The sequence below is a fragment of the Fistularia commersonii genome, chromosome 4 (genome assembly GCF_037954325.1).
Source record: "Fistularia commersonii isolate RoL2024-O1a breed Wild chromosome 4, RoL_Fcom_v1.0, whole genome shotgun sequence".
Lineage (NCBI taxonomy): Eukaryota > Metazoa > Chordata > Actinopteri > Syngnathiformes > Fistulariidae > Fistularia > Fistularia commersonii.
This window is the reverse complement of record NC_141287.1, coordinates 19,472,827-19,496,145: the sequence shown is the minus strand read 5'-3', so window position 1 is coordinate 19,496,145 and position 23,319 is coordinate 19,472,827. Positions and strand designations below refer to the sequence as shown.

Here is a 23,319-nt window from a genome sequence, read left to right as displayed (position 1 = left end):
AGCTCCTGAATGACGCCATCAATTGAGTTTGCATTATCGCTCTGGTATCCACTGATACACGCCTCATTTTTCCAATGTATTTCAGACATTTTAATTTAGGTATGTCTTTTTCCCCCTCATAACATACACTGTGTAAATTCAATGTGGTCTTTTCTGTCCACATTGTCCCTATAACACAAATACCAAGACGAGCAGATGGCGGTCACGCGGCCTGTTGCGTTTGTTTGCTGGCTCCGGCGTGTGTGTTCTGACCAGAGCTCGTCGCATCTTGCCCCGAAAATGAAGTGTTAAAAGTCAACCCATCGTCTGCGTTTCGTTTCGCGTCTTTGCCCGGCTTGTTTCCATCGCCGCATCTCATGACTCAGTGAATAATCTCAGACAAATGCTGTGGAATGTTGCAGAAAGCCCCCTTTTTCCGTTCCCGCATTTAACTCGCTGTCGAGCGTGTGTGTGTTTATGTTCACATCTGGTGGTACGTCAGTGAACGTGTGTGTCCTTCCTTTTCATCCTAATGTGCTGCTTGGCTAATTTTAGAATGTGACTTATCACCTTAATGACATTCATAGAGCTATCTGGGTCCACGGCTTATCTGCAGCACATTCCGCCGTCACGCGAAAAAAAATTTGCAATAAGCCGAACCTTTTAACTTTGCTCCGGCGCAGCGAACGATCTGCATGCGCACAGTTCAGAGTCCGACCCGAATCCATGTGCAACACGTAATCGTACGCTGTCGTGCTTCGCATCGCATCTTTCCTTTCTCTATCAATGACTATTCCTGATTACGTGTGACATCTTTTCTCTTTACTCTCTCTCTCCTAACTATTGCCTTCTATAAACTAAGGCCACCGAACGTCTCCTTATGATCGATCAGGTACAATCTTTAGGTAACCTTAACCTTGTACCAGTTTCCTGTGAAAACACTGGCTATTCATTTACATCAACATCTGGCTAATACGTCCGTCCGCCTAATTTTTTTTTCCCTCCCCTTCCTAGGAAACGCCGCCTGGGCGATGGCCACGTCTAAGCCTGATATCCTTATCATTCTCCTTCAGAAGCTGATGGAGGAGGGGAACCTTCTGTACAAGGTAAAGTAACGTGCGCTAGTAATGTCCAGTCTGCCGTGAAGAGCAGCGCACCGTTATACGGACAGCATACCTGAAATGCTAATGATTCCTCCTTTCAATTGAAGAGGGGAAAAAAAAAAAGCGGTGCGAAAATATGTAGCTCATCTTCATGGAAGAATGAAGCATTATCTTTCCAAGCGCAGTGAATAGATGTAAATGTACGCCTTCATCAAAACTGCATAGCGAGCAACGGTTCGAGCCGGGCCGTGCGTGCGTGCGTGCGTGCGTGCGTGCGTGCGTGCGTGCGTGCGTGCGTGCGTGCGTGCGTGCGTGCGTGCGTGCGTGCGTGCGTGCGTGCGTGCGTGTTGTGTGTGTGTGTGTGTGCGTGTGTGAGTGTGCGTGTGTGAGCAGGAGACTAATGAGAAAGACGGGTTGGATCAGCTGGTCCCCGTTCCCCTCCTGGTTTTGTTCTCGTTCTTACCGCATGTTTGCCCTCCCCGTGTCCTCCAGAAAGGCAAGATGAAAGAAGCTGCTCAGAGGTACCAGTACGCCCTGAGGAAGTTCCCCAGAGAAGGCTTCGGCGACGACCTGAAGGCATTTAAAGACCTGAGGGTCTCTCTGTACCTCAATCTCTCCCGCTGTCGCAGAAAAACCAATGTGAGCCTTCCGTCACGTTTTTGTTGCGATCGCAAACATTTCCGTGTGATATCTTGAACTGGAAGAGAAAGCTCGCTGCGTCCGACGGTAACAGGAAGGAGGCCATTAATACGCTGAAGGCTTTAAGACTCCGTTTATCTTCCTTTCTCTTCCTGTTGGTTCAGCCGGGCTTTGTCACTCACTCGGTTTATGAAAATACATTACATTTGGCAGATGCTTTTATCCAAAGCGTCTTACAATAGAGGACATAAGGACTGCAAATAACACTTGCAAATACAAGATGCACAGGAGATATACAGAACAGTAAGCTTGGGTTAGTGAGTTTTGTTGTTTTTTTTTGACAAAGACATACACAAACGTACACACACACACACACACTGCATAGCCTAACTTGGTGCCTAACCTGATCTGGGGCATCAGCGCAGTTAAAGGTCCTGAAAGAGAAAAGTTTTTACCTGTTTCTTGAAGGTTGAGAGAGATGATGCTAGTCTTGTTGCTTCCGGAAGTTTGTTCCACCACTGAGGTAGTAGAACTGAGAACAGAAAATACTGATAAAGGAGGATTTGACTTACCACCAATTAAATTCTTGTTCTAAGAAAAATAGTTTGTTTTTGTATTAAACCGGTGATGTTCCGTTAAATGAAAATGTTGTTTCTTCTGTGAATAGCAGCGTTTGTGACTGTTTACAGGACTTTGGAATGGCCGAGGAGTTTGCAACGAAAGCACTGGAGCTGAAACCAAAGTCCTACGAGGCCTACTACGCCCGCGCAAGAGCTAAAAGGAGCAGCAGGTAAAGTGTGGACCGTCACCGCGGGTGTGGACCGTCACATCTAGCAAGCCAAGGACGGGTGAGTCCGGACTCGCTGACGCCGCCCGCGCTCTTGTGTCCACAGGCAGTTCACCGCGGCGCTGGCCGATCTGCACGAGGCGGCCAAGCTTTGCCCCAATAACCGGGAGATCCGCCGCTTGCTGGCCCGGGTTGAGGAAGAGTGTAGGCAAATGCAGCGCACTCAGACCAAAGGAGGCCTCGACGGAGCCGCCGCCGCCGCCGCCTCCTTCCAAGCGTCGTCGGGAGGCCACGAGTCTGACCCGGAGCAGGACGACGGGCAGGAGGATCCCTCGGAGTGCGGCCTGGCGAGGAGTGCGGAAGGCCAAAGAGACATCCTGGAGGAGGAGGAGGAGGAAGAGGAGGAGGCAACATCGCAGCACGACAGGGCGGCCGCCGCCAACTGGTCGCAGAACTCCTACTCCTTCAGTAGAGTCCCGCCCTCCGAGCTTGTCGGCAACAGTCTGGGCTCGCCTCCCGGCCCCGGCAGGCTCCCCCCTCACAGGTACCCCCGGGAGCACCGGGAGGCGCTGACCCAGCAGGCTCTGGTCCTGCAGCCCACCAAGCAAGCCCAGATAGTCAAGACCAACCAGCATCTGAGCTCCATGCAGGCCGGGGGCGGGGCCGCGGGCGGACGAGCGGGCGGCGCCAAATCCCAGTACGCGCCTTCCAGTCCGCTACCCAGCAGACACATGTCCAGCATGTTGAAGCCCGGTCCAGGCATCGACATCGGCCCTCTGCCCCCGCAAGCTGACGAGGCTGCGTACGGCAACCGCGCCTCCCTGGGTCACGGCTCTGAAAACTCCCAGGCCGCCTTCTCATCCGGCGGCGGTTCCAAGGTTCCGGCCCAAGACAGGTTGTCGGCCCACTCGGCGTCCTCTCTAGATGGGCTGGCGTGCCCCGGTCCTGGTCCGCAGGGGAACCACCACACCGAGCCGGGGAAGGAGGGGATGTTGTGTGGCGCGGCCGGATCTCAGGGAGGCGGCGGCGGCGGCGGAAGCAGCAGCAGCATGCGCGTGTCGAGTTCCACGAGCAGCCTGGCTTCCAGCAGCAGCCTGTCGGACAGCGGCAAGCTGGGACCGGACGTTCGTACCAAAACTAAACACGGCCAGCAGGCCGCTTCCACAGCAGAGTACAAACCCAGACCCTTCATGGGGATCACTGACAAGACTGCACGCTTTCAGCAGCAGCAGAGTCAGCAGCAGCAGCAGCAGCACCTCGGCCTGCAGTCCGCCGGCCGCAGCTGGATAACGCACTCGTCCGAGGGGCTTCTTTGTCATAACGTGCCACCGTCTGGCCTGCAGCCACCGGACTGCGATCTGCCCTACGCCAAAACCGTGAGCACTTACAATGAGCAGCACAAAACACCATCACCTCAGGGTGCTATGGCAATGAGTAGCTTACAAAATGGCATGCACGCCAAGGAATATACGGAGAAGTTCTGCCAAGCGTCCAACTGTTTCAAAGAGTCCAAGCCAGCGCTGGCGATTCAACACTCTTTCATGGACAGCAAGCCCAAACAGCCCGGCCTCGCCCGAGATAATCCTGCCGTTCACATAGCCTCTATGAAACCAAAGCGATCATTTATAGAGTCAAATGTGTAGATACATTTTATCTAATACAGTCCACAACGCACACACACACACACACTCACACACACATTAGCAAAACGTAATTTTAACTACTTTTTTTTTTTGTGGGGAAAAAAAAAAAATGTAAAAAAAAAAACCAAACAAACAAATCAGCCCCAGTCAGAAGCACAGCATCCATGCTGTCGGTGTAACTACAGACTGCAAGCAACATGTTGCTTCTGTTACGAGATGACGTGATTTCAGCCAAGCTGGAGACCTTGCACTGAAGGAAGTATCTGGGCACGCTCTGTACAGTCCTCATCAACCACACGGTGGCAACAAGCACTTTATGCACCAATCATAACATTATGACCACTGACAGGTGAGGTGAATAGCATTGAATTTCTCATTACAGTGGCACTTGTTGGAGATGGGGACAGCCACCCGTCAGCCATAACATTATGTCCACTGGTAGTCTGGTTACCACGACCCTAAGGGATGTAGTGAAAACCAATGTGTCATCACAGCTGATGTGAAATGGCCGGACGACCGGGTCCGAGCCTTTTCAGAAGCGCAGCTCCCGGCCGGACGCTCGCCATCTGCAGGGGTCCGTCCGAACCCAAAGAGTCTTGGGTAGCTAAGACTACGATTCGCAGAGATGAGCTACTGCGGGGCGAAGGACTGAAAAAGTCGGTTCCGATGCAGACGTGTCGGATGTCAGAACTGGACCGCGAAGCGAGGCGGTCATAATGTTATGGCTGATGGGTTGTACGCCATCATGCCATTTAAGTGCTCAACAGTCAGTACCAACATGTTAAGGCCAAACTGTTCCGAAAGAGGAAAATGGAATCGCGTGCCGTGAGAAACAAGGAAGACAAAGTTAGTCAGGCATTCCTGTGTTTTACGAAGGATGTTAAAAAGATACTTGTGCTGTGTATATTTTATAAATATGTACCTTTTCTTTCCATTGAAGATTAATGCTAAGAGTATTGACAAGTTCAGACTGGTTCATTTTGAGTTTTATGCACATTGTTGTTGAAATGGTATTATATGTTCTAAAAAAAAAAAAAAAAAAAGGAATATGTTAAATATGTTTGTACATGATATAAATCACCATTAGCGCAGACTTCAAGACCTCTCTGTATCTGCTTGTTGTTGCTGTTTAGTTTAATTTATTTACAGCGCCAATGGCTTAATTGTAAAAGCAATATATTTTATATAGTTATTTTTGCACAGCTACTAAGACATTTTATGATTCTCGATAATATTGATTTTAAGTGCATGCTACAATTGCAGTTTACAGTATATTTCAGAGTAACTATAAAAGCAAACGGTTTGGGGACACGGTGCCATTAACAATTTTAATAGGTATGTTAAATGCAATTGTTGACATGTCTTCAGTATTGTGAGCTTTTTTAGCTGTGATCACATACTGTAATAGATTATTGCTGCCATAGCCACCGTGGGAGAGAAATAAAGACCCACTCATGGGAACACAAACCTGTCTCTCTTCTCTTATTTCAATGTGGATTTAAAAAAAGAAAAAAAAAAAAAAAAAACACTTGCAATTTTGAAATTGAATTTTGTTCAATAACCACAGAATTAATGTTTCTTTTAATACCCGAATCAGCAGGTCATCATTAGAGAGAACAGAGCTTCCATATTTAGATGTTAATGCTTCGCTTCAACTTGAAAGCTTTTATTTTATTAGCACCCCCGACAGTTGCACTCAAACAAGAAGCTGAGAAATTTGTATTTTTCCATTTAAAGTTATTTTTACAGTGCCAGCAACAGTCAGTGCAAACTAATCATTTTTTACAGTTAATGCAATGGATGAAACACACTGGTCAATAAGAGAACTTCACTTATACGTGGGAAAAACAATTATTCCGGCTGCAAGTTTCTGGCAGAAAGAAGACGAGACATGTTTTAAAATCAAATTTAAAGATGGTGGTTGTGGTGGAACTGTACTTGTTGGACTTGCAGCAATACTGAGGACTCAGCGGTTAAGGGTTAAAAAGCAGTTGCCAACCACCAGCCCAACACTGACTGACTAGCAAGATCATTTTTTTGTGTTTTCTCTCTGCTCACCTGTAAACGTCCTGTTCTCATTTCTTCCGTTTAAGTGCCTGATAACAGCACAGCAATCTGCACCACTTCTATCTGCCCAAGTTAATTGTCCCGGAGCAGAAATTCAGAGATGGAGGACGGGTTGAGGGAGAGGTGTTTTTTTTTTTTTTTTTTGTTGTTTTTTTTTCCTTCCTCATCACTTTGGGGCTTTAAATCAAAATGGAAAAGTTAAAATGCTGTATAATGTTTCTGAAAGAGGACATTTAAAAGTTGTCTAAGAAGCCAGGATTTAAAGTAAGAATGCAATTTGCTGAACTGAGGGTAATTACAGGATCGTATCACATTGAATCTGCATTAATTCCTTCTGGCAGCTATTGAAGCAGCAGTGTTTGACTATCAGTCTTTAATTCGAGCTTTCATTTGGTTACACAGGGATGAATCCATTTGCATAAATCAGTAACGCTTTTTGAAACAGGCCTTAGCAAGTCTGAACAGAAGGGCTTTGTTTTCAAAATAGTAATATTTAACAGGTAAAATGACTTCCGATGAGAGCAATAAATTAAGATCGTATGATTCATCTCAATGTATCGATGGGCTTATAGATCAACAAAAGAGTTACCTTTCATTGATTTGAAAAAAAACAAGCAAATCAATCGGCCTTTAACGACCTCCATCTGGTTATTGCCATCTTCAGAGATCTGTTGGGGGTCAGGAGGCCGGTCGGCAGAGGCAGATTGGTCATGGGGCTGGTTCGGTTCTTGCCGCTGATCCAGCTCTGGATGGATTCTCTCTCATAGGAATATCCGTCTGCGGAGCGGCAGAGAAACACACTGACACGATGCTCGCTGAGAACACAGTTGTGAAAGAATGAATAGAGGTCAGTGTTTTCAGCGCCGGATAGTTTAACCTGCAGCAATGACTGGATCCTTCATCAGCTCTCTGGTGATGGGGCACAGAAACTCATCAGGGAACTCGGAGTCGCCCCGCTCTGCCTTCAGGGCCTCAATCTTCCTCAGGAGACGTCCGCGGAGGCCGACCGACTCTGAAAAAAAAAAAAAAAAACCCCGTACTTCAGTGAAGCTGGTAAATCACATCGCACGCGGCGGAATTGCTTTGTGACGCAGAGGTCGCTTGCATTCAAAATGCAACCGTTTATCACGCAACGTTGAGAAAGGAAAGCTGTCTGAGTCTCCAGTAGGTGAACGCAGGGATACACGGGAGCCCTTCCTCGCTCGTCGCTGGGAAACAAAACAAAAAATCCAGACTCGTTGACAGTGTAATGATGCGTCGCCACGCGGCGGCTAATTTCACTCCCAGCTAAACCTCCAATGTGACCTTATCAGATCACTGACAGCATCTCCGAGGTCTTACGATAATACTCATTTAGATTACCTGTCACAGCGCTGTAAATTAACCGCAAATGTTTTATCACGGTGGAAGATCGCATCTATTTTCCTTGTTTTGTCAAGTTTTATAATCGTCGAAAATAAGGTCATTCACTCAGACATAATTCACTGGCAAGTGCACATGAACGTCTGAGGAAGAATAAAAGATTAAAATCTATGTTATAGAACAAAGGATTCTTCGGTTCAATCATAATAAAGCATCTGGGGATCTGATGCAGATGCTGCTTTTTTTTTTTTTTTTAAATGAAATGTAGGGTTTTCAAACATTTACAATGCATAGATATTAAGCGTACAGGACTGTCTCAGAAAATTTGAATATTGTGATAAAGTTCTTTATCCTCTGTAATGCAATTACAAAAACAAAAATGTTATACATTCTGGATTCATTATAAATCAACTGAAACATTACAAGCCTTTTATTATTTTAATATCGCTGATTATGGCTTACATCTTAAGAAAAATCAAAAATGCTATCTCAAAATATTAGAATATCATGAAAAAGTAATTTTTGATTTTTTAATTGCATTACAGAAGATAAAGAACTTTATCACAATATTCTAATTTTATGAGTCAGTCCTGTACAGAAAACTTCTGTTAAAACTGTAAAGAGAAGGTTATCATTGAAAAAAAAAAAATCATTTAATTATAAAATAATTAAAACACGTGGATAAGGTAATAATGCATTATTATATGGAGAGGTAAGATAAACTGAAAATAATCGTCGAAATGATCAAGTCTGGTTCTTGTCTCATTGATATGCACATATTTCCTGATGTGCACGAGGTGGTGTTGATTTGAATGTGCAGAAAATGTGCACCATCTTTTGAGTTAATTGGGATTAACACAAAACTGAAGCCCGGTGGTGGGTTAAACATGTCCGATGAATTATATTTTGGGGACATGGGATACAAACTAAAGCCACGACAATGAAAAAACTTCAGTCAAATAATGATATTAATGATAAAAATAAATACAAGCAATTAAAGCGTGGATGATTACGATGCAATGAACACTGATTGGCAGAACGTCACACGTTTCCACCGTGAAAAAAAACAGAATTCCTTCTCAAAATGTGAGCACATTGTACTCTGCATACAACTGATTATTGATTATTGATTATAAATAGAGCTGCACAACAGCTGGCCTCCACACAGACAAAACAGATTCCGTGCACGGACGCGAGCAGCAACAAACAGAGAGCATAAAGAGGACACAGCTGTTGCAGAAACAAGCTTCATGAAATAATCGGCTTCACGAGTGAGAATTAACTGCAGGGTTAAAAAAAAAAAAAAAAAAAAAAGGCATTACCACGGCAACAAACATCTGCGTGAACAACATACTAAACACCGGATGCAGCGAACATGAAATCTGTGATCGGAGAAGTTAAAGTCACCCGAGACGCTTATTCCCTGTATTTTATGAGATTTATGAGCCAAATAAATAAAATGAAAAGGGTTTTAAAGGCATGTCTTGAACTCTAGCTTGAATAAGCATTTTCATTTTTCCCTCCATATTGTCAAGCGTTTCACCAGCAGTCGTGAGTTGTGACCGTCTGGATCCCGGCAGCAAACAAAGTACGACTGACTTGGATCCCCAACCTGTTCAATTTGGATCATTTAAATTGTAGCACACAAATGATTAATCTTGATGGCCTTTACAAGAATATTGGAAGTTTGATTTATGATGGCATAATACGGATCGGGCTGTTTTTTCATTTACGGATGACGAATCTAGAAAAAAAAAAGCTTGCGACGTGTCGTACTCTGGAAACCGAGTGCTGCAACTTGATGAGGAAAATACAACAAATGTCGAGTTTAAGCATAAAACTGAGTTATGTTCAACTTTCTCATGATGAGGTCGCATCGCCGTATAATTCGTTGCGTTGTTTTTCAAGGCCGGTAGTCATTTTACACCCGCCGTCTGCATTTTGACCGATTTGAACGATCATTTTGATTCAGACGTGGAGTGCGGAAAACGTCCTTTTTTTTTTTACAGAGTAAAAGGCGCTCCTTCAAAATCCCTCGGTGAAAGAAGCCGAACCTCTTATTCATCCGATTAACTTTTCCCGGATGGAGGAATTGCAAATAAAGCATCAGCCTATAGAGCTGTTCAGATTGCCATACATTTTTCATGATGGCAGCAGCCATTACTGCCCTTTACATTTAGATGGATAATTTGATGAGAAGCTACAATAAAACGGGAGGATGAGGCGGCGCCGCAGCGACACGGTAAATTATATCCCTGAGAAACTTTTTCTTCTTCTTATTCTAAAGATTCATGAATATTTCATCAACTAATTTGCTGTGTGTGTGTGTGTGTGTGTGTCTGCTGCATGTGAAAGTGAGTGTGCTCGTCCATCCTGTTATCCAAACAGCATGTGACCAAAAGAACAGTTGCTGATTTCACAAAGACAGAGAATACGCTGTTCGAGCTCTTGTTTGAAAGTAAAAGATGGGTAATAATGTGTAACTGGATCAAACTGGAATGACAGGCAACCAGTAACGTTTCATGTTGGTCCAAACTGGTAATATATTGCATGGAGTGCAGACTTTGCAGAATCTTAACTGTCTCTCTGGTGAACGTGACCTCATTATTCTCCCAGGGGAGCTGGTGAAATGGCAGCGACGAAAGGCCGGGGAAAGTGATTTGCAGAACATTTAAGATGCCGCGTTGAAGGTGACCTTTCACCTTTGAGGTGGAAAATGTCATCGGATCCTCAGTACGTCCTGGTGGACTTTACGAAATTTTCAATGAATCAGTTTTATGTGTATTTCCTACTTGGGTTTTGATTTATTCATCCGTTTAACTCGGGTATTTATCTATTGTTGAAATAGTTGGAAATTCACTTTTTTAAAAATATTGAAATTCAACATTTGGAACAACAGATTCGCCAAACTATAACGCAAAATAGGTGTCATTATTTTTAATTATTCTACTCAAATTGCTTTTCCAAAATTCAAATCAAAATTCAAATCCAAGTACTGTACATTAAGCCTAAAAACATTTTTGGTATTATTACTTGGGTTTTCATCATGGCGAGGTCCATCCCTGCAATTCATTAAATTTCATAGGCGACTCTTTTAAGGGAAAATTGAGAGAAGAGAAAAAAAAAAAAAATCAATCTATTATAAAGAAAATTCCAGCAACCCTAAAAGTTTCTTGTCCGTTCAGTGTGTGAAGTGTCTTTCTACGCCGAGACCTTAGACGACCTCGAATCTAACAATCTTATTTTCAGAGGGATTATCGTTGTTTGCGGCTAAAAAAAAAGAAAAAAAAGGTCATCCTTTGAGGTTCTGTCCTCAACGTGATGTGTGATAGTATAAGCAGTCTAAAAAAAATTCTGCAGCTTCTCATCCATAAACCAGATCGCTTGTAGTTTCATGTGTGTGTGTGTGCGCGTGTGTGTGTGTGTGTGTGTTTCTCCGATAAATCTGAGCATTGATAAAAGCGGATTATATTATGCTATCCAATTCAGGCTTGTCATGTTTCAGGATCAAACATTAAATCCCCGCAAAACCACTGAATCTCATAGCATCTGGTGGTATGTGTGTGTGTGTGTGTTGCGTGCGTACGTGCACGCGCACGCGTGTGTTTTGTATGCTCATCTGTTCTCACCAATTCCCAGCTCGGTCACAGTTTCCTTGTCCAGCTGGCTGAGCTCCGCTCCATCAATGTTGTTGGTTTTAAAGATGCCGACAAGCTCCTCCAGTCCTTCCTCAAACATCCAAGTCCGCACATCTTCCTCCGACCAATCGGCGAGCAGCGGCCTGGCGTGACCCGACAACTTACTTCCTGCAAAACATGCAACAGAAAGGGAGGAAGTGAGCTGCTATTGTGGCTCCTGCAAAATACGTCCTTCATCCTCCCAGCGAAGAAACACACACACACACACACACACATGCTCAACTGTGATTTAACTTTTTCCGCATTGAGCCAGAACACACGATTTGAATTTCTTTTCAACAAACAAACAGGCCAGTAGGAGGCCAGACCTTGGTGTTAAGGTATGTTTTATAAGGTGTTAAGGTATGTTTTATACCTCAGTGGTGGAACAAACTCCCAGAAGCAACAAGACTAGCATCATCTCTCTCAACCTTCAAGAAACAGGTAAAAACTGTTCTCTTTCAGGACTTTTTACTGCGCTGATGCCCCAGATCAGGTTGGCAGCAAGTTAGGCTATGCAGTGTGTGTGTGTTTGTGTGTACGTTTATGTGTCTGTGTCCAAAAAAAAAAAAAAAAAAACCCTCACTAACCCAAGCTTACTGTTCTGTATATTTCCTGTGCATCGTGTATTTGCAAGTGTATTTGCAGTCCTTATGTCCTCTATTGTAAGTCGCTTTGGATAAAAGCGTCTGCCAAATGCAATGTAATGTAATGTAATGTAAGATAGACACAGCGGAATCAGAGAAAGTGAAACAGAAACTGGCGAAGGTTTGCTTCAGTTTGCTTTTTTACGGCACCCTCGCGTTCAAATTGCATGAAAGGCCTTCATTTATCATACGAGGCTGAGATAAACGGCCCCGTTGTGTCCCGGCTCGGTTAATGACGCGTCATGGTCGCCTCGTGCTTCCCATCATCAGTCATGTGAGGCGGGGCCAGGTTGCCGATCGCCTCGCCCTCCTTCTATCTCGGCGAGCCTAAACAATTGTATAAACAGCGCATACTTTCCCGCTCGACAAAATAAAACCCGCAATTGCAAAAGTACGGTTTGAAAACTCCTTGAGAGCCCTCTTCTGCTCGAGACGGACAAAAACAACCTTGAATCAAACTGCACGCTGGCGTCCGTCTGTCTGCGACTTCTGCTCTGTCTGTTTGGTTTGAGTTATTTTCGCCTGAAATTTACCACCGGGTGACTGCGAATAAAGATTCATGATTAAGATCAGATACTGAAACCGGTAGTTTCCGCGGTTGCTGATAACGGAGGAGAAACGTGCGACGATCGACCTCCTTCGCGGCGACGACCGAAATATTCGCACGCTTTTTTTCTCATGACGGTAATCTGATGACGTGGAAAAGAAAATCAATTCATGCATGAAATTGCAATTTAAATTATCGATGTTTTTTTGGGGGGGTTGAAAAGGACCGGTCCCTGTATTTGATGAGCGTAGCAGAGCTGTGTCACTGCGTGAGCAGCTTTGCAGGTCTCAGCTGATCGGAGGAGCCTTGCAGTCTCGGAGCCTGAGTCATGGAAAGATTGTACACCAAGCAAAACAAAACACAGCTCCGCTACAGATGGCACACTTTAATTAGCCCGACAGACGCTATTCATCACCTCCTTTCATTCTGGGCTTCTTATTATCGGAGAAGTCCGCGATGTAACCTAAGTGATGCGTTGAGATGAAAACTGTCGAAGTACGTCGGTCGGCTGTTGATACGGTGAAGAAAGCGAGAAGACCAGTTTAATGTTTTTCAGTTGTTTGAGCCTCTGCTGCCCGAGGAGTCTCTTCCAGAACAATAATATTGATCTAAATTGTCGATGTCATTATTTTTCGTCGAACGAGGGCCACGACTTTGCCAACGTGCTTTTCCTTTTCTTGTTATCAATCTCCATATGATAATATCATATGCATTAAACATTAACCCTCATATTATGTTAAGGGTCAATTATGACCCATTTCACCCATTGACCCGATGGGTCAAATTGACCCTTAACATAATATGAGGGTTAAACACAAATAAAATCAGTGAATCATTGAGTTAGCCTGAAATGTTTTCTATTTCAAATTTTTTTTTTTTACCCTTAAAAAGTCGCATTCCAGAATTAAACCGCAAACTCGACTGAACCCTGACGTGATTGATTTCTTTCGCGTACAAAAATCTTCCCAGCGGACAGGAGATTAGATTAACGTACATAAATAATGGACTTCAGAAAATCTTGATAATCATTGATTTTTTTTTTTTTTTTGCAATATCCCAATTTAAGCACACAAGTGACCACATGGCTATTGAAAAGAAATTTCAGCTGACACAGATGTTGCTGCAAAACAGGTAAAAAAAACAAACAAAAGCAGTACACTGCTGGTACACATGAAACTCAAGCAGAAAACACTCTGCCATGACACATAGGAGGGACTTGGCATAATAACGTAAAAGACTGGAGATTTCTGAGGGGAAAGTGGAGAGATGTGGTTGTTTACCTTGGCTGATGCTGCTGCTGCTGCTGCTGCTGCTGCTTGGTTGAGCGGCTACAGAGAAAAAGAACATGGAAAACTTTATTGAGGAAAAAACAGCCGAGATTAGAAGGTAACCGGAGACAAACAGAAGAAGAGGAGATCATCAGCAGAGATGGAATTGTCAGGCTTAAGTCAAATAACGTCCGACAGGGAGCCGCCCCGATGAGGCTGCCAGATATCTGAGGATTATTGCTTTTCATTTAGTATTCTGAAGAATTTCTTTCATGTCAGAGATTCACCTCTAAAACAAATCTCTCAGAGGTTCTCTCGTAGTTTGCCCCGCTGATCCATTAAATATTAATCACAATTCCACCTCCAGGCATTGAAAGCCAGACAGCAACACACACAAACACAAACACACACACACACACACACAGCAACTCCTCCTGCTGCTGCTGCTGCTGCTTATCTCCCAAAACACCATTTTGGGAGACTTTGATGCTCCAAATGTTTGTTTTTTAACCACTTCTAACAGTCTGTTTTAAAAAAAAAGGGGGAGTGATCTGGTTTGTTTAGGAGGCAGTTAAGTATTACCAGCTCCGACGTCTCCGATGCTCCACACATTCACTGTTCGGTCCATGGAGCCGGACGCAATCCAGGGCATGGTGGGAGACGTGGCAACGGCAGTCACATACCTGCGGGGAAGAGGAGGAGGAGGATGCTGGGATGAAATATGAAGGGTGTGTATCGAGGATTGAAATTGGCACGGGAAAAAGATCAGCTTTTTGAAAAAAAAAAAAAAATCTTAGATGGTACAGTATCTTAAATCCTTTCAAGCGCTTCAAAGCACTCAGCTGGTCTCTACCTGCGGTGCCACTTCAATGACCGACTGAAGAGCAGAGGATATACAAGCGCATCGCTGCGGCTAATGCTTCGGGGAAAAACTAATCAAGGAAAAATCAGATGTTTTGATGTGAAACGCAGATAGCTGGCGGGATTGCATGCCGGCAGGAGGTCGGGGCGTTTACCTGTCGTGATGTTTCAGACTGTGCAGCAGAACTCCGAGGTTCTGTAAACAGACAGCAAGCGGGGGGTATCTGGAGAGGCCTGTTTAGAAATCCCCGCTACAAACTGGTTACACTGACGCCGTGATATATAGGAGTTACTCACCGAGTCATATACTGCCACACTTTTATCCACAGAGCTGGATGCATGCATTTAGAGACAGGAGAACGGCAACATTATTTTCCTTAAAACATACAGATGTGCAAAAGAAAGAGCTTTTGAGAATAAGAATAAGAACAACTTTATTTATCCCAAAGGAAATTGTTGTGCCAGTTACAAGAAAAATATAACAATAATAAATAATAGTAGAAAATTGTTTAAACGGTATTAAATAAAAAAAGAGAGAAAAAGCAAGAATAAGAAATGTACATAAACTATAAAGTGTCTTAAGTAACAAGTGAAATCTTTGTAGTTACTGCTAACAGCTAAGACAATTTATATTTCATATTTCTTATTCTTCCTCCTTTCCACTATTATCTATTACTGTTATGTTTTTACTTGAAACTCTGGCACAATAATTTCCCTTCAGGATTAATAAAGTTGTTCTCATCTCATTTCATCTCAAAGATAAGGAGTGCACAAGAGTATGAAAAAATATTGTACATGTAGCTGTTATGAAACATTGCACAGTTATGGACATATATACAGATAAATAATTACAATTTAAATTATTACAATCTACAATCTTTTTTTTTCTGAGATTTTAGCAAAAAAATGTTGGTTTTGCAAACAAATACGTGCAAATTTAAACAGATTTCATGAGTCCATTTTCTGAGACTTTTCAAGGACACGCTGAAGACCCGCCTTCTGGGGAAAAGCAAAACCTTCTGGCCAAACCACTTAACATTAGGTCATGTGCTTGAGGTTCAAGTAAACGACGTATAAATATTTTATGCCTACAACACAAGAGGGTGCTATAGCGTTCTCAGCACGCTTATCTTTATGCAGAGGACTTTACAGAAAAGGAAGACACAGTCTCCTTTTCAAGTCTCATGATTGAGGCCAGTCTGCATATATATATATATATATATATATGTGTGTGTGTGTGTGTGTGTGTGTGTGTGTGTGTAAATAAAGGGAAATACATATAAAATTGCCAGATATTTCAGAAATAAAGCAAAGACGAACTTATAAAGAAACATTTAAAAAAAATTTGTTAAAATCAGAAAAGTTTTTACTTTAATTTTGAAAAATAAAATCTGTTAGCAATTGTGATTAACTGTTTGAATATGGCGAGGAATTTAGCAATGACAGATAATCTCTGAAAATCAGAAAGAAAATTGTGAATTAAAATGTGGTATTTATTATTTATGGGATTAAAGGAAGTGAAATGCAAACTTCATCTTTGCATGAAACGGTTAATATTTTATTGAATTTGGTTGGTGATTTTATCCTGTTCTCACTCTCATACAAACTACTTTCATTATAAATGTATTTATTTGGATCTTTCCATCTGCATCAATCTTAGATCTTACAAGAGACTGATTCGTCCACATAGTGGACTTTCGATATTCCAGGTTTTCCTGGGAAACAGATGACAAATTTCTACCAGAGGAAGGAAAGGCAAAGAGACGTGTCTAAATCGCAACAAAACACACTCCTCCTGTGGACGACCAAGGGAACAGCAGCGCTCAGCGGCGGCATCTGCTGTTTAAAAATCATAAGAAAAGCATCTGAAACATTTCATCTTATTTTCCCAAATGGGTAAATGATTCCAGAGCAAATAAAGCAAACAACACTGCAGGATATTATCCAGATGGGTGCTAAAGTCAACATTTAGCCACAAACATGGAAGTTTTTCATCTTGATCCCAAGAAATGTGGAAATTGAGCGCGTATGTGTGTGTCTGCATGTTGTGAGTGTGTGAGGTAAGACTACCTCACCCTGAAACGACTCGCTCGCCGTCGGAAGAGAAGGCGCAAGACAGAACTGGAGCGGACTGGCCGGTGAGGGTGTGGAGAAGTTTCACAACACATGCTGCGGGGGCAACGACACACACACACACACACATATCCGGTGATGGGAAGATTAAGATTCAAAATAAAAGTTTTACTACCTACCTCCTGCAATCTGTTCAGAAACTGTCCGCAGAATTCTAACACTCGGTTGCAAACACACTCATGCATCACAGTATTTGTTCAGTTGGCTCCCTCCTGCAGCGAGAAAACTTTTCGCTCATATTGTTTCCTGGTGCTGACTCGGGGAAATAATGACTTGCAGCTGTGCCACCTGCTGACAGCTGCTCGGAAACAAAAGGTTTTTTTCTTTTAGGCAATAAACCTGTGTCAGCCGATGCCTGGTGTGCCGTGCAAAGACATGGGAGTGAAGAGATTTAATTTGTTGAGGGGGAAAGGGGGGACAGATCCACAACAGTGTTTAAATCATCAGCCTTATATTTAATCCATCTTTAACATCGGAGCACAATTTCAGCCTCTGCATGAAGCCAGATTCTAATTTATATCCACATTCATGATGTGATGTGAAACGCCAGCGTGTTTGATTTAGTGGGAATTTGATTGCATAGGTAATTGCCGTCTGAAAACCTGATCGAGTATCGCTGAGATCTACGTGTTGGATGAGTTTTCTGCAGCCAATTGAAGAGAAGTGACATCATTACGGACACGCCGCATCCACTGTATGAGTCTCCTGTTGCCATGGAAGCACATTTTCCAACTACAAACACAAAATCTACCAGTTGTACAATATGCAGCGTACACACTACCTCAATGTGATGTATGTCGCATCTGATAAATTATGAGACACACACACACTGACACAAGCCGCCTCCTCTGTATTACAGCAGTGTCTCAAAGAAATTCAAGATTGGCGGATCACCAACAACCGTTGATTCCGGGTACTATTTGTCGTCGGCAACCTTTCTTTTTCTCCATGTTTTCCTGAACGGTAAAGATCGCGGGCGAGGAGGAGGGACGGTCTGCCTACCTGCGCTTTCACGCTGAGAGACGATCCATATTTTCAGCAGGCTGTCCTGTCCACAGGAGGCCATTCGAAACTCCACACAACAGCCATCTGCAGAGCACGGACACACACTGCTTATGCATCAACTTGTCAACAATGATCTCAAACCATAATTATAAAGACTACCTAGACGTAAACTTCTTCTTTCTAATTCTTTTTGGTTTTTATGGAAGCTTGAAATCTTTGTCACTAAGTGTTAAAATACAACCAACGCCTCAAATCTAAGAAGATTTAAATGATGCTGCGTTCACTGGAGTCAAACTGGGGTGCAAAAAAATGAAACTGTAACATATTTAAATGTGCAAATGTTACATTACTTTTACACGAAATTGTTACAATTACTCCAATCACTCTTATACTAATTCTTAAAACATCAGATGCAGGATGTTTCTACACCTTGTTGGATTCGGTGCTGCAGTAAATGTAGCCGAGTGCAAATAATAATCCAAAAATAATGGAATAATTTATTATTATGATTATTATCATTATTATACTTAAAAATATATAATATGTAATATATTTTTATTATGTAGGATGTTTCTACACTGTGTTGGACACGGTGCAGCAGCAAAGGGATCTGAGTACAAATAATGATGATAATTTAATAATTTATAAATATTATTATTACTATATATAATATAATATAACATAATATAATATAATATAATATAAAAATAACAATAATTATTATTATCATTATATGGGATGTTTTTACACCTTGTTGTACTCTGTGCCGCAGCAAATATAGCCGAGTGTGAATAAAAATAATAGTAATGATAATTTAATGATTTGTTATTATTATTATTATTATTATCATGTAGGATGTTTCGACACCTTGTTGAACTCGGTGCAGCAGCAAAGGTAGCCAAGTACAAAAATATTAAAAAATCATAATTTATTTATACTATTATGACTGTAAATAATGTAATATAATGTAATATAATATATTATTATATTATTCTTATTATTACTATGTTTCTACACCTTGTTAGACTCGGTGCAGCAGCAAAGGTAACCAGGTACAAATAGCTGAAAAAGATTCAATCAATAAAACCTGGAAACCTATTGCATGCCTTGACAATGAAAATCGGTTCACACAACATACATTTTCAATAAAATGCGATGGGATTTAACTCAAACGACCCTTTAAAACTTACCCACTTGAAACTGGGGAGCAAAACAGCAGCATGTGACTCCCAGGTCGTGGGCGTCCTTTTCGGCGTGTACCGGGTTGATGTCCACATCCCATAGACGGAGGTCTCCCAGGGAGCAGCCGGTCACAAACATCTGGCTGCAGGGAGAGAAGCAGCAGGCGGTGACGCTGGCCTCGCTCACGGCCCTGCAGCTGGGAAACACATTAGCATTTACATCTCCACAATATCTGTTTGCATTATAATGAGCCTTCATTATAAAAACCCTGCCACAAATGAATTGTGATAAGTGATTAATGCAACAGTAGCGCCCGTTCTGCGCTGTACCTTTTTTAATCACCAACACAATTTATCAGAGTGATTGAACGAAACGAGGAAACTGACTTAGTAGCGATTCTCCTAATCATATTGTGACAATGGATTCCCAGACCAACTGAATGAAACCAGAAGTAGACCTCATTACTGGGAAACACCCAGGTTCTAAGGGCTTCAAGAAAAAGAAGCAAAAGACACATAACGATGGAAAAGTAAAGCAAAACATACAAATTAAATGCCGTTGATTTTATGTCATGCTGTTTCCCCGTACATTCAAAGATGCCACAATGAGTAATTTCAGTAAAATCACTTTTCTGGCTGGAGGAGCTCAACATTTACAAGCTGATGTGGCTCCTCCCTGCAAAGTTATACATGATGCAGCGAGTTAAACAAATATCTGTTTATGAAATGAATTCAAACATTCATTCCAGATCTGGATCAGCCAAGTTTTTGTCAAATGAGCTTCATTGGGAAAAAGATTAAAACATGAAACATTTGTTTATCAGGAGGAATGTAATTATTGTAATACTTTTTCCAGTGCATTTTGCTTTGTTATGTTATTATGTACAAGTAATTGTGTAAAACAATTTATATTGATGATTCTTTTTCAAACAAATGTCTGTAAAGTGTATTCTTTAGAGTATAACTTCCGAGTCTCTTCAACCATCATGATAGAACCAGCTGAGGACACTTTTTTTTTTCAGTTAATTGTAAAACAAAAAAGGAAATAAAGCTTCACCCTGCAATTTTGAAAACCTACTGGCACTAACAAACATAGACTCTCATCAGGTTCATGTTTTCTATTACAAAAACAATTAGCTCGAAAAAGGGTTTTCCGGTCATTTTTAGCTTATTTGTGGGGGGGGGGAAAGAAAAACAAAAAAACTCCACCCTGCAACTTTGATAACTGCTTTCACGGCACCATCTACATAAATGCCAGGTTCTTGTTGTCGATTACAAAAACAATAAAAACAAATTAAACTACAGGACTGTCTCAGAAAATTAGAATATTGTGATAAAGTTCTTTATCTTCTGTAATGCAATTACAAAAACAAAAATGTCATACATTGTGGATTCATTACAAGTCAACTGAAATATTGCAAGCCTTTTATTATTTTAATATTGCTGATTATGGCTTACATCTTAAGACAAATCAAAAATCCTATCTCAAAATATTAGAATATCATGAAAAAGTAATTTTGGATTTTTTAATTGCATTACAGAAGATAAAGAACTTTATCACTATATTCCAATTTTCTGAGACAGTCCCGTATAAAAAAAAGTTGAACGGTGTACAAGACCCTGGTGAGCTCAGCGATGCCATATGGCCTGGAAACAGTTCCAATGACCAAAAGACAGAAGGAAGAGCTGGAGGTTGCAGAGGTGAAGATGCTGAGGTTCTCTTTGGGAGTGACCAGGATGGACAGGATCAGGAATGAGTCCATCAGAGGGACGGCACATGGTAGATGTTTCAGAAAGAAGGTCAGAGAAGCCAGACTGAGATGGTCGGGTCATGTAGAGAAGAGAGAGAATACATTGGTAGATGGATGCTGGAATTGGAAGTCTAGCGGAAGACCAAATAGAAGATCTGTGGACGTAATGAGAGAGGACATGAAGGTAGTTGGTGTGAGGGAGGAGGATACAGAGAATAGGGTTAGATGGAGGTCGAGTCACTGTGGCGACCTCTGAAGGGAAAAGCTGAAGGGGAAAAAAAAGAAATAATCTAAAAAGAACTGTGTGTGACTGCAAAAGAGCAAAGGTCAAGACTATGTCTGATACACACTCTTCCCTGCTCAGGTGGGGGCCTCACAGGAGGCCCTGGGTGACCCCTTGGTGACCCCTTGGTGACCCCTTGGTGACCCAAGCACCTCAGTACCTTTGCATCTCCCGGGAGGAGAAGTCCCACAGGGCAACGGTGCCGTCACTGGCCCCCGTCAGGATGAAGGAGGAGTCCGGCGCCAGCTCACACACCCTCAGCGGACTGCGGCCCGGGTGTTGCAGCTCTGCTTCGGCCTCGCCGGTGTCACAGCGCCACAGCACGGCGGATCCTTCCGCCGAGCAACTCAGCAGAAAGCGACCGCACGGGGTGAAGCGGCAGCAGCGGACGCCGTAGCCGTGACCCGACAGGGGCGAGCAGGGGAGCTCGGAGAAACCCGCCGTCTCGTAAATGCGGAGGGATTTGTCCGCGGAGCCGGAGGCCAGCAGGGCCGGGGAGAAGGCGCAGCAGCTCACCTCGTCCGTGTGATGCTGGAGGCTGCGAACTAGCGTCACCATTTTCAAGGGTAGTTGGCGCGAAAGGCACCGGGTGGCGCTAAAGCTCAAATATCCGTCCGTGAGAGGAGTTTTTTTTTTTTTTAAGTGGACTCTTGATGCGTTTCTGTATGTTGGCAGCGGTCTCGTTTCAAGAATTTTCAATTTTGAGGTTCAACCCGGCGACGGGAAAGCAGCATAACCTGGACTCCGACCTTCCGGCTGGAAAGTCGGATAACTTATCAGTGTCGTGACTCGAGTTACGAGTCATGTGACTCAAGTTACGAGTCACGTGATTCAAGTGTCAACAGTCCCTTCTGAAAGTTTCGTACTTTGCAGGAAGTCTGCAAGCAGCTACTCTTATCTAAACACTGATATATATGTTCATAAGAGCGACATGTACAATATTTTTTCATACTCTTGTGCACTCCTTATCTTTCACTTGGTACTTAAGACACTTTATAGTTTTCACTTGTTACTTTAGACACTTTACAGTTTATTTGTATTTCTTATTCTCCCTTTTTCTCTAATTTTTTACTGTTAATACAATTTTCTACTGTTATTTATTATTGTTATATTTTTCTTGTAACTCTGGCACAACAATTTCCTTCGGGATAAATATAGTTGTTCTTATCTTATCTTAGAAGTCACTTACATTTGTTGTTTAGGAAGTACACAGACAATAGGATGAACACTTGCTTTTCTACTTTTCATTGAACGATTAAATACTATCTTTCCAGAATTGTTGTCAACATCTTTTTTTTGTACTGTTTATACAATATTCTACTATTATTTATTATTGTTATATTTTTCTTGTATCTCTGGCACAACACTTTCCTAATTTAGATAAAGTTGTTCTTATTCTTATTCTGTACACTGACCCAAAGAGGCCTCGTGGTAAAAAATGTTACAGTCGTGTAATTGACCACTGGGATCCTATTTTTCTTTCGGCTTTTCCCTTCAATGGTCGTCACAGCAAATCAACCTTTTCCATTTAACCCTATTTTCTGTATCCTCCTCTCTCACAACAACTAACTTCATATCCTTTCAAACTACATCCGTAAATCTTCTAATTAAAACGGTATGATAAGAACCAGTAAAAATGACGCAAGTGAAATAGTGTCAATGTAGTTACAAGCGATCTGGTTTATTAATGGGCAAATTGAAATGTAATAGGCGGCCCAGTGACCGTGGTTCGATTACCGCAGTAAATTTCTGCTGTGTGTGTGGCGTTTGCATGTTCTCCCCATGTTTGCTCCAGGTTCAAACAGTCCAAAAAACAGACATTAGGTTAATTAGAGAAATTTGAGAGAGTGAATGGTTGTGTTTCTATATGTGACCCTGCAGTCACCCGGTCCAGAGGCAAACCCCACAGATCACCCAAAGACAGCTGGGCATCCCCATGAACCGAAGTGCAGGATAAGCGATAGATAATGAATCAAGAAAATTGATGAAAAAAAAAGCCAAAAAAATTACTGAGGAAAAAAAGATAAATTAAAAATCCCTGCACAGTTCTATGGCATGTTACTTCCATTTTGGCCTCGTCAGGCTAAAATCCAACAGCTTCTTGGCAAAGGTGACAATAATTCAAAGGGGAAAATGTTGCTTAACAATAATAATGATAATAATTGTCCCTGCTGGGTCTGTGGACCTGGAGCCTGTGGGTTTTATTGTTTGGCAGCGGACCGAGATGGATGGCTGAATAAAGTATCTGTGGCAGTCGCAGACAAATGGCCATGCTCAACTCTATAAATGGATGAAAATGATGTGCTAAATTTCAGACCCTGTGTATCACTCAAATGAAAAATGTGACAAATAGGGATGCAATAAACCATCTCAACTTTAAATAAAT

General features: G+C 42.4%; 2 protein-coding genes across 4 annotated transcripts in view; one reads left to right on the top strand and one right to left on the bottom strand.

Moving 5' to 3' along the window:
- LOC147235051 (protein TANC1-like) overlaps positions 1-5,618 on the top strand; it is a 94,906-nt gene extending 89,288 nt beyond the window's left edge. The window contains exons 23-27 of one of the 2 annotated variants that reach the window (XM_086145820.1): positions 842-871; positions 994-1,085; positions 1,575-1,721; positions 2,411-2,511; positions 2,615-5,618. In XM_086145820.1, the coding sequence (XP_086001946.1) occupies positions 842-871; positions 994-1,085; positions 1,575-1,721; positions 2,411-2,511; positions 2,615-4,151 (1,907 nt within the window). In that variant the 3' untranslated portion in view covers positions 4,152-5,618. The remainder of the gene's footprint in view (positions 1-841; positions 872-993; positions 1,086-1,574; positions 1,722-2,410; positions 2,512-2,614) is intronic. The other variant, XM_086145821.1, reaches the window with a different exon arrangement.
- Positions 5,619-6,332: 714 nt separating this feature from the next.
- LOC147235050 (WD repeat, SAM and U-box domain-containing protein 1-like) lies at positions 6,333-21,859 on the bottom strand. Of its 2 annotated transcripts, XM_086145824.1 has the most exons (12): positions 21,094-21,859; positions 18,909-19,096; positions 17,716-17,802; positions 16,656-16,749; positions 14,878-14,911; positions 14,736-14,776; positions 14,302-14,402; positions 13,732-13,779; positions 11,210-11,386; positions 7,096-7,230; positions 6,808-6,995; positions 6,333-6,395 (listed from the first exon to the last, which is right to left on the bottom strand). In XM_086145824.1, exons 1-11 carry the CDS (start codon positions 21,489-21,491, stop codon positions 6,838-6,840), a joined length of 1,461 nt encoding a protein of 486 aa, XP_086001950.1. In that variant the 5' UTR covers positions 21,492-21,859; the 3' UTR covers positions 6,333-6,395; positions 6,808-6,837. The 2 variants fall into 2 exon arrangements, with proteins under 2 accessions (XP_086001950.1, XP_086001949.1); XM_086145823.1 differs by having other exon boundaries at positions 6,333-6,995.
- Between the last annotated feature and the right edge of the window lie 1,460 nt (positions 21,860-23,319).

Coding starts and splice junctions, on each gene's coding strand:
- LOC147235050 (XM_086145823.1), bottom strand. CDS start 21,491: ATGGTGACGCTAGTTCGCAGCCTCCAGCATCACACGGACGAGGTGAGC. Junction 7,231..11,209: donor TGTGACCGAGCTGGGAATTG/GTGAGAACAGAT, acceptor TTTTTTTTTCAG/AGTCGGTCGGCCTCCGCGGA. Junction 6,996..7,095: donor GGATCCAGTCATTGCTGCAG/GTTAAACTATCC, acceptor GCCGCTCCGCAG/ACGGATATTCCTATGAGAGA.